The 10,789-nt window shown below is 42.1% G+C and overlaps 1 protein-coding gene across 3 annotated transcripts in view; it reads left to right on the forward strand.

Annotated features, from left to right (window-relative positions):
* Dcaf1 (DDB1 and CUL4 associated factor 1) overlaps nt 1-10,789 on the forward strand; it is a 61,442-nt gene that overhangs the window by 30,680 nt on the left and 19,973 nt on the right. For all 3 annotated transcript variants that reach the window (XM_050139628.1, XM_050139629.1, XM_050139630.1), the window contains exons 13-17: nt 660-784; nt 4,114-5,377; nt 5,885-6,083; nt 7,040-7,122; nt 7,649-7,733. In XM_050139628.1, coding sequence (XP_049995585.1) covers nt 660-784; nt 4,114-5,377; nt 5,885-6,083; nt 7,040-7,122; nt 7,649-7,733 — 1,756 coding nt within the window. The remainder of the gene's footprint in view (nt 1-659; nt 785-4,113; nt 5,378-5,884; nt 6,084-7,039; nt 7,123-7,648; nt 7,734-10,789) is intronic.

The raw sequence follows: 10,789 nt of genomic DNA on the forward strand, positions 1-10,789 counted from the left end.
CCCCCCCCCCCCCCCCGCCCGCCCCCCCCTCCCCCCGCCCATCCATCCATCCATCCATCCATCCATCCATCCATCCATCCATCCATCCATCCATCTATCTATCTATCTATCTATCTATCTATCTATCTATTTCCTGAGACACGGTTTCTCTGTGTAGCCCTGCCTGTCCTGGAACTCATTCTGTAGACCAGGTTGGCATTGAACCCAGAGATCTGCCTGCATCTGTTTCCTGAGTGCTGGGATTAAAGGCATGTTTCACCATTGCCTGACCTGAAATCTTAAAAAAAAAAAAAAAAAAAAAAAAAAAAAACCCAAACAAAACAAAAAAAAAAAACCCAAAACCTGTTTTGGGCAAGGGAGATGGCTCAGTGGGAAAAGAAATTGCCTCCAAGCCTTGTGACCTATGTTTGATCTCTGGGATCAACATGATAGAAGGAGAAATCCAAGTTGTCTTCTGACTACACACACTATGACACACACGAATAAGTAAATGTAATTACAATCATATCTCATTTCCATATTATTTTTTAGTGTCTAGTATATTCTCAGTCTTAAATATTTTTTTGTATTTTAGAACATTTCAAAATATCTCCTTGTTTTTTTAGTAATTATATTGTAGTTCCCCTTTGACTGGTTCTTTTTTTTTTTTTTTTGACTAGGAATGACACTGTGCGCTTTGCTTTGGATGTCTTGGCTATTCTCACTGTGGTGCCAAAAATCCAGCTCCAGTTGGCAGAGTCAGTGGATGTACTGGATGAGGCTGGCTCTACTGTGTCCACTGTAGGTAGGTTGCACCATGTTACTACGCTAGTCTTCGTGAGTGTATGCAGGTGCATGCATGTATGTGAAGGCCAGGGGACAGCATCAGGTGTTATTCTTCAGGGAATCATAATGTTTCTTTTTGATATCTGGAATTCACCAGGTAGGTTAGGCTGAATGGCCAGTGAGCCTTGGGGATGTAGTTTCTTTTATTCCCAGTACTAGGATATAAGTATATACTACTATTCCTGATAGTTATATTAGTTTTTGGTGGGTTCTAGGGATTATACTTAAGCCCTGTGATGGTAAGACAAACATTTTACAGACTAAGCTATCTCTCAAGCCTGCGCCTTACCAATTTTCTTGTGTGATAATTTGTCTTTGCTCTTTCTGTCAAATTTGTAACCTAATTTCAGGGTGTTAGAATATAACAATATTGTTTGTTTTTGTTTTTCGAGACAGGGTTTCTCTGTGATTTTGGAGCCTGTCCTGGAACTAGCTCTGTAGACCAGGCTGGTCTCGAACTCACAGAGATCCACCTGCCTCTGCCTCCCGAGTGCTGGGATTAAAGGTGTGCGCCACCCCCGCCCGGCAACAATAATTTTTAATGTGTGGGTCAAACAACCCTTTCATAGGAGTTGCATATCAGATATCCTGCATATCAGATATTTACATTATGGTTCACAGCAGTAGTAAAATTAGTTACGAAGTAGCAACAAAAATAATTTTATGGTTGGGGTTACTACAATATGAAGAATTGTTTTTAAGGGACGCAGCATTTGGAAGGTTGAGAACCACTAGAATAGAAGGTTGTGGAAGAAGGTTTCTTATCTGTCAGCTGTAATTGACACCACACAGTTCATATAGTGAGAGTCATGTTAATACACTTAGGATTTCTGGATGGGTCAGATATTTCTACACTAGGATGTGTACTTCCCAGAACTTTACCTTTACAATGATTTTAATAAGTTAGGACAAACAATAAAACGTTCGGTAACACTTGAGTACTTAGAAACATAAGAAAGGAGAAAGCTTGTGTTTGGAAAAACATTGTTGCTGGGTGGTGGTGGTGCATACTATTGTTTCCTGCCCTAGAGGCAGAGGCAGGTGGATCTCTGAGTTTCAGTCCAGTCTAGTCTACAACAGCAAGATCTAGGACAGAAGGGCTACACAAAGAAACTGTATCTCGAAAAATAACAATAGAAAACTCATAATATTAAGAGCAGGCTGTTGAGGTGAATGATGATAGACTGTGGTTCTTCAGGCACACACACACATACACACACACACACACACACACACAGAGTTTTTGGGTTTTTGAGACACGGTTTCTCTGTCTAGCCCTGGCTGTCCTGTAACTCACTCTAGACCAGGTAGCCTAGGACTCAGATCTGCCTGCCCCTGCCTCCCAAGGACTGGGATTAAAGGTGTGTGCCACCACCACCTGGTTTAATAGATAGTGAATAATGTTCCTATTGCTGTGAGACTTGCTCAATTAAGGGCTTTTTGCTTTCCTGCAAAGATTTTAATTCATTTCCACTATTTTTGTCCCTTTTACCTTGGAAACACTGTACACAAACTTTGATAGCTTTCACACTTCATATAACCCCTCTAATAACTATACAAGAGATACTGTACATGAGATATTCAGGTACAGAACATGTAGCAAACCAATTGTACTTTTTTGTTGTTTTGGAGGGTGTGTGTGTTAGAGACAGGGTTTCAGGTATCCCAGGCTGGTCTCTTACTATGTACCCGAGGATGACCCTCAACTCCTGATCTTTCTACCTCCACCTGATAAGTGTTTTTAAGCAAGTATGTAGGTTTTGCGTGTTAGCTCTCTTCTTTGCTCCTGTTGAGACATGACCTATCTTGTTGCTTTGAGTACATGATCTTCCAACCAGTCTGTTCTCTCGTCTTTGCTTTGTTATCTTGTTGTGGAAATGCTAAATACTGCTATTACAGATTTATTTTTTTTGGTGGGGGGTATGTTTCAAGACTGAGTTTCTCTGTGTAGCAGCCCAGCTGCCCTGGAACTCACTTTGTAGTTCAGGCTTGCCTCCAGCTCACTGAGATCTACCTGAGTCTGCCTCCCAAGTTCTGGGATTACAGGCATGCGTCCCCACCACTTGGTAACATTCAGGTTTTTTTTTTTTTTTTTACATGGGTTCTGGGGATCAAATTCAGGTCATCAGGCTTATACAGCAAGCCTTCTTACTCTCTGAGTCATCTCCTTGGCTCTTAAAGCTCTATAGAATGTATTTCTTTATGGTATTTTATATTGTATACTGTAGTCCCTTTCTCATATATGCCTTCCACTTTCCTCCTTCCAATCTTCCTGTTCCCCGTTCTGCTTTCATGTCACACTTATACATAGTTAAATTTAGATTCTCCATGTGGGACAAAATATTTTTTTTTCTTGCTCCCATCACCCTCATCTGCTCCCTTTTAAAGACCTTTTCCTTCTCTGGGCATGGTTGGGTAGGTACACTACACTGTCAGAGAGCACTTGGGAGGCAGAAGCGGGTCAGTCTTTTAGTTTGAGGGTAGAGTGGTCTATGTAGTGAGTTCCAGAATAGCCTGGGCTAGGAAGAGAGAGAGAGAGACTGACTCAAAAAAACAAACCCAGAAGACAACCAGTAGGAAAACAAAAGAAAACAGTCATCTCTATTCTCTTTTTTAGGCCTGTTCTAGTCCCTTGCCTTTTTTTGGTGGTGGTTTGTTTTTGAGACAGATTCTCACTCTGTAGCCCAGCCTGGCCTGGAATTTACTGTGTACTCCAGGCTTGCCTTGACTTTGTTTTGTACCTTCCTGCCCCAGCCTTCTGAATGTTGGCATCCTAGCACGTGTGGATTTTTTTTTGTGAATTTTAATTCTACATTCTGTTTATGAGCCAGTGTATTTAATATGATCTTAAGCTCTACCATTTTCTTTTTTTCTATTAACATTTTGTTTTGTATGTGTTCATGTACACAATGGTGTATGTGTGGAGGTTAGAGGGCAACTTGCTGGAATAAATTTTCTCCTGCAATTGGAGTTCTGAGGATCAAAGTCTGGTCAGCAGGCTTGATGCCAAGCCTTTACCCAATGTCATCTTGCCATCCCTGTCTATTTTCTGGTATATGACATAATTTCATTCTTTTTTATGGCTGAGTAAGATTATATTGTGCATAATACCATGTCTTCTTTGTCCATTTGTCTGTTGAGGGACACTTAGACTGATTCCAAAACTTGACTGCTGTTAATAGTTCATAATAAAGATGAATATGTAAAGTGCTCCTATGATATGCCATTTTAGGTTCTTCTAGCAATAAGTTTTATGAAGAATAATAAGATTTTTTTTTTATGTTATAGGTATCAGCATTATTTTAGGAGTGGCTGAGGGTGAGTTCTTTATCCATGATGCTGAAATTCAGAAGTCAGCACTTCAAATTATCATCAATTGTGTATGTGGCCCAGATAACCGGATATCCAGTATTGGTAAATTTATTTCTGGAACGCCTCGGAGAAAACTGTCTCAGACCCCCAAGAGCAGTGAACATACCCTGGCCAAGATGTGGAATGTGGTCCAGTCCAACAATGGCATCAAGGTGCTTCTGTCCCTATTGTCCATCAAGATGCCCATCACAGATGCAGACCAGATTCGGGCCCTGGCCTGTAAGGCCCTGGTGGGCTTGTCTCGAAGTAGCACTGTTCGACAGATTATCAGCAAATTGCCCCTTTTTAGTAGCTGCCAGATTCAACAGCTGATGAAGGAGCCAGTGCTGCAGGACAAGCGGAGTGACCATGTCAAGTTCTGCAAATATGCTGCTGAGCTCATCGAGCGAGTATCAGGAAAGCCTCTTCTCATTGGCACTGATGTGTCCCTGGCACGACTACAGAAAGCAGATGTTGTTGCCCAGTCAAGGATCTCCTTCCCTGAGAAAGAGCTGCTCCTGTTGATACGAAACCATCTCATTTCTAAAGGGCTTGGAGAGACAGCAACCGTGCTCACGAGAGAGGCTGACTTGCCCATGACTGCTGCCTCACATTCTTCTGCCTTCACCCCAGTAACTGCTGCTGCTTCTCCTGTCTCTCTTCCCCGGACCCCTCGGATTGCCAATGGCATTGCAAGTCGACTGGGCGGCCATGCTGCTGTGGGTGCTTCTGCCCCTTCTGCCCCCCCTGCCCATCCTCCGCCACGCCCTCCCCAGGGTTCATTGGCTTTGCCCGGACCATCATATGCAGGCAGCTCCCCTTTGATTGGTAGGATCAGTTTTATCAGAGAGAGGCCATCACCGTGCAATGGCAGGAAAATTCGAGTGTTGCGGCAGAAGTCGGACCATGGTGCATACAGTCAGAGCCCCGCCATAAAAAAACAATTGGATAGACATCTTCCTTCCCCACCTACGCTGGACAGTATCATCACAGAGTATCTTAGAGAGCAACATGCTCGCTGCAAGAACCCCGTTGCCACCTGTCCACCCTTTTCTCTCTTTACTCCTCACCAGTGTCCTGAGCCAAAACAGAGGCGACAAGCGCCAATAAACTTTACCTCAAGGCTAAACCGCAGGGCATCATTTCCAAAGTATGGAGGGGTAGATGGCGGATGCTTTGATAGGCACCTTATCTTTAGCAGGTAAGGAGAGGTTCCCCACGGTTCTTGGAATGATTCTTTTATCTAAATCAGTGTTTGGTCAGTATCATCACTGAGTGATGAGTTAAAATTATTTGTTGGCCTGAATTATCACTGAACGTCATTTTGAATGTGTTTTGTGAAATAATTAAGTCAATTATGGATTTGTTTTAGATTTGGCAGTATTTTGATTTCTTTGCTGTCATCACAACCAGTATGTTTGTTGCTTAACTCACTGTTTCTAGCCGGTACTCAGACTTGCCTTTTGTGCTGGCCAGGTTGTCTTCTGTCTGCTTCTTTACAAATCTTACGTATGGATCATGGGACTTTTTTCATTGAAAATTTAAACAACTGAAGGTCACACTATAATGTTTTTTTTTTTTTTTTTGTTAATAAGACTTCACATTTTGAAACAATACTCTTCTCTCATACTGTCTAACACAGTTTGTGTTTGCAGAGTTCCTGGATATTCTTTGTTCTGATTTATGCACTCTTTCTGTTTCTGCTTAGATTTCGTCCTATTTCAGTGTTCCGGGAAGCTAATGAAGATGAAAGTGGCTTTACCTGCTGTGCATTCTCCGCTCGGGAGCGATTTCTGATGCTTGGTACCTGTACAGGGCAGCTGAAGCTCTACAATGTATTTAGTGGACAGGAAGAGGCCAGCTATAACTGTCACAACTCAGCCATCACACACCTTGAACCTTCCAGGGTGAGGGTTCCTTTTTGTTTGCTCTCAATTTGATATGGATTGGGGAGCCAGAGTTAAGGGAGTGTCCTCCCCCTCCTTCCCCCCCCTCCCCCAGACAGGGTTTCTCTGTAGCTTTGGAGCCTGTCCTGGAACTCGCTCTGTAGACCCGACTGCCCTTGACCTCACAGACATTGCCTGCCTCTGCCTCTGCCTCCCGAGTGCTGGGAATAAAGGTGTGCGCCACCACTGTCCGACTAACGAATCTTATCTTTTATTGGACTTTATTTGAAATGAGCCATTAACTAGAAAGTCTAGTTGATACTGATACTGACTCATATCTCAGAAAGATTCTTAGATTTTTTTTTTTTTTTGGTTTTTCAAGACAGGGTTTCTCTGTGGTTTTGGAGCCTGTCCTGGAACTAGCTCTTGTAGACCAGGCTGGTCTCGAACTCACAGAAATCCGCCTGCCTCTGCCTCCCGAGTGCTGGGATTAAAGGCGCGCACCACCACCGCCTGGCCAGGATTCTTAGATATTTGACCAGCTATTGATAGGTCTATTGTGTGTAGAGGTCTTGGGAAAACTGAGGCAGGATGATCATGAGTTCAGAGCCCAACTTGGATTACAGAGTAAGTTCTAGGCCATTCCAAGTACATAGACCCTATTTCAACAAAAGAAAAACAAACAATAAAAAAACCCAGGGCAGAAAGATAGGTTAGTGGATAAAAGTGCTCACCATGCAAATCCTGACTACCTGTTTGTTCCTTGGAACCCATGTAAAGGTAGGAGAAAGCAACTCTAAAAGTTGTCCTCTGACTTCTACATGTATGGCACATGTGCCACTATACCTACATATCATACACACATGCACAATAAATAAACCATAAAAAAGAACCATCTTTAGGCCCCTGGGAATAAATATTTTTTTTTTTTCTAGTCTGCTGAAGGCCTAGTGATTTCTAATTTTGTCCTCTTTTAGGATGGGTCCTTACTTCTGACGTCTGCAACTTGGAGCCAACCTTTGTCTGCACTTTGGGGGATGAAGTCAGTATTTGATATGAAGTATGTATTTATTTGCTTTTACAGCATAGTATCTTGTATTTTGTGTCTTATTTAGCCACTTTGTTTCCCTTGATCAGATATTAAATTACAAACCTTTTGGGAAAAAGAGTAATAATGTCAAAGTGTTGGTACTTTTTTCTTTCTCATTTGAGACTCACATTTAATAAGAATTTGTCTTAGTTTATAACTAATCTTATGATATCTTTATATTCCCATTAAACAGTGGACTGTTTACTTACCCAAAATGGACATTTATGTACTAGGTTCACATGACAATTGTATTGATTTTTGCAATATTTCAAAAGCATTAGCCATTTCTCTAACCAACAAATTCTCATTATTTGGGATCTGTTCAGTGGACTTATAGAGGAACTTTTCTTTTTAATCAATGTATACAATTATTTCTTCTTTGGAAACCAAGGAAAATCAGGTAAGTGTGATTTGTAAGAGGCTGAGAATTTCCTGTTCTTTCAGGTGACTGGAATATGTCCTGACAGTCTTACCTCAGTAATTCTGTTGTTTGTAGGCATTCCTTCACAGAAGATCATTATGTTGAGTTCAGTAAGCACTCTCAGGATCGAGTCATAGGCACAAAAGGAGACATTGCCCATGTAAGTATTTAAGAACCTACTTCTACCAAGCTGATTTTACCCATTTGTTCACACTGAAATCTTCTGGAGGTAATGTGGGAATGTGTGTCCTGTTGGCAGCTAGAAATCACTCAGTTATGTGGGTGTGGTAGTCCATGTCTGTAGTCCCAGTTATTCTAGAGACCAAGACACAGAGATTGCAGATTCAGAGCTGGCCTGAACAATTAGTGAGCCTCTCAAAATAAAATTTAAAGGACTGGGAGTTGCGTTTGGATTGTACTGATAACTCTTGCCTAACATGATCTAGAATCAGTCTGTAGAATTACAAACAACAAAATACCAAAGAACCAAAGCACCAAAACAGACCCTCTAGTTAGAATCCAGAAGTAAATAAAGTAGTTGTAAATTATGCAGAGAGCCAGACATGGTTGTGAATACCTGTGCTTTCTCACTTCAGAGGCAAGAGAATCAAGAGTTCAAGTGCAAGGGCAAGCAGTGGTGGCCATACCTTTAATTACTCGGGAGGCAGCCAGGAGGATCTCTGTGAATTCAAGGCCAGCATGGTCTACACCGTGAGTTAACAGGACAGCCAGGGCCACACAGAGAAACCCTGTCTTGGGAGAAAAAAAGGAGTTCAAGGCTAGTACTGACTAGTGAAACTGTGTCCTAAATAGTGAGCTACATTGGGAAAATGTGAAAGGATTGAGTATGAATCTGGAAGCTTGAAAAGATTTTTTTAGTACAGCAGTCTGTCCTTTTTTCCCCTCCCTCTCTCCCTCTCTTTCTTCCTTTTTTTTCATTTTCTCAATAGAGCATTTCTTTATGTAGACTTGCCTAGTCTTTAATTTAGAGTCCTTCTGCCTCAGCCTACTGAGTTGTAGGTTTATAGGCGTCGGCTAACCACACCCAGCTAAGAACAGATGTTTATTGATTTCTTACCTCACGTTAGATGAAATATAACCTCTGCCTTTAGGGAGCCTTGTTGGAGAGACGATAAATAAAATAAATGTGTTAGGTAGTTAAGAGTTACAGAGCAAGACAGGATAGTGTTTAAGTAGAACCCTAAAGGAAGTGTGACTGTCATGCAGGTAACTGGAGAACTAGGAGATTGGGGAAGTTATAAGGCAGTAAATCACAGAGGATTTCTCCCTTTGGAAACAAAAGTATATGGAAAATTGTAAAAAAGAAAAAAACATATGTTCATTACCTGGATTCGTCATTTTAATGTTTTGCAGTATTTTCCGTGTAAATTACTTTTTTTTTTTTTTTCGAGACAGGGTTTTTCTGTGGTTTTGGAGCCTGTCCTGGAACTAGCTCTTGTAGTCCAGGCTGGTCTCGAACTCACAGAGATCCGCCTGCCTCTGCCTCCCAAGTACTGGGATTAAAGGCGTGCGCCACCACCGCCCGGCGTAAATTACTTTTTAAAAAATCATTTGAAAGGGGGTTATAGACACATTATGAAATTTTTATCTTTTATATTTATCTTCTAACAATAAAGATGCTTTGTTGTATAATAAATTTTAAAATAATTCCCACATAGCTACTATTCGGTTTTCTTAATTGTCCTTGATGAACTTGTTTTCAAAGGGGTTTTGTATTTGTTTACTTTTTTAATTTTGGAGTAAGCAGGCTTTTTATTAATTTTTTCATCTATTTTACATACCAACCGCAGTTTCCTCTACTGCCTCTCTTTCCATTCCCTCCTTCCATCTCCCATCTATCCTCCCATCCATTCCTCCTCTGTTCAGAAAGGGGCAGGCCTCCCATAGGAGTCAACAAAGCATGTCATATCATGGTGAGGCAGAACCAAGCTCCTCCCCCTGCATCAAGGTTGGGCGAGGCATCCCTGCAAGGAGAATAGGTTCCAAAAAGACAGCTCATGCCCCAGGGTCAGATCCCACTGCTAAGGGTCATACAAACAGACAAAGTTACCCAACTGTCATCCACATGCAGAGGGCCTAAGTCAGTCCCATGCAGGCTCCCTAACTGCAGTCTAGAGTCTATCAGCTTCCTCCAGCTTGGGTCAGCTGTCTCTGGGTTTCTCTGTCGTGACACCCCGCCTCCCTTACTCATATAATCCTTAATCCTTCCTCCCTCTTGTCAACTGTACTCCAGGACCTAGGTCCAGTGCTTGGCTATGGATCTCTGCATCTGCTTCCATCAGTTTCTGAGTGAATGCTCTCTGTTGACAATTAGGGTAGTCTCCAATCAGATTATAGGAGAAGGTCTGTTCAGGCACCCTCTCCACTATTGCTAGGAGTCTTAGCTGGGGATAGATTTCTGGGAGTTTTCCTGGCACAAGTTTTCTCCCTAACCCCAATATGGCCCCCTCTATCAAGATATCTCTTTCATTACTCTTCCCCTCCATCCCACTCCCCACTTGACTAACCAGATCCCTCATTTTCCCCTCTCTCCTTCTCTCCCCCTCCCCACCCTAATTTTCCCCAACACCCAATTACCCAGGAGCTCTCATCTATTTCCCTTCCCAGGGATATTCATGTGTCCCTCTTAGGGTCCTCTTTGTTACCTAGCTCTTCTTGGGCTGTGAATTATAGCCTGGTTATCTTTTGCTTTACATGGGTTTTTGTTTTTAAACCAGGACCTAGTCAGGATTCATGTAATGTCTTACTAATGTTTAAAGCCAAGAATCTTTCCTCCAACTTTCCTGATTTTGAAGAAAGCAGGATGGATGTCTTATCCATGCTCTGGGCTTGTTATGGTGTCAGAGGGGGATCTTTTTTTGTTTGCTTTTTTTTTTTTTTTTTTTTTTTTTTTGAGACAGGGTTTCTCTGTAGCTTTGGAGTCTGTCCTGGAACTCACTCTGTAGATCAGGCTGGCCTCGAACTCACAGAGATCAACCTGTCTCTGCCTCCTGAGTGCTGGAATTAAATAAAGGTGTGTGCCACCACCACAGGCTGAGGAAGATCTACCTTTTTAAAATTGGAAATATTACAATGTTGGGAAGTAGAAAAAGACAAGATCTCCTGAGTAAATTGGGAGCATGGGGACCTCGGGATAAGGTTGAAGGGAAGGGGAAAGGCAGGGAGGGAAGCAGAGAAAAATGTAGAGCTCAATAT

The sequence above is a fragment of the Alexandromys fortis genome, unplaced genomic scaffold, assembly GCF_014885135.2.
Source record: "Alexandromys fortis isolate MF-2015 unplaced genomic scaffold, M_Fortis_MF-2015_v1.1 scaffold_36, whole genome shotgun sequence".
NCBI classification, from domain to species: domain Eukaryota; kingdom Metazoa; phylum Chordata; class Mammalia; order Rodentia; family Cricetidae; genus Alexandromys; species Alexandromys fortis.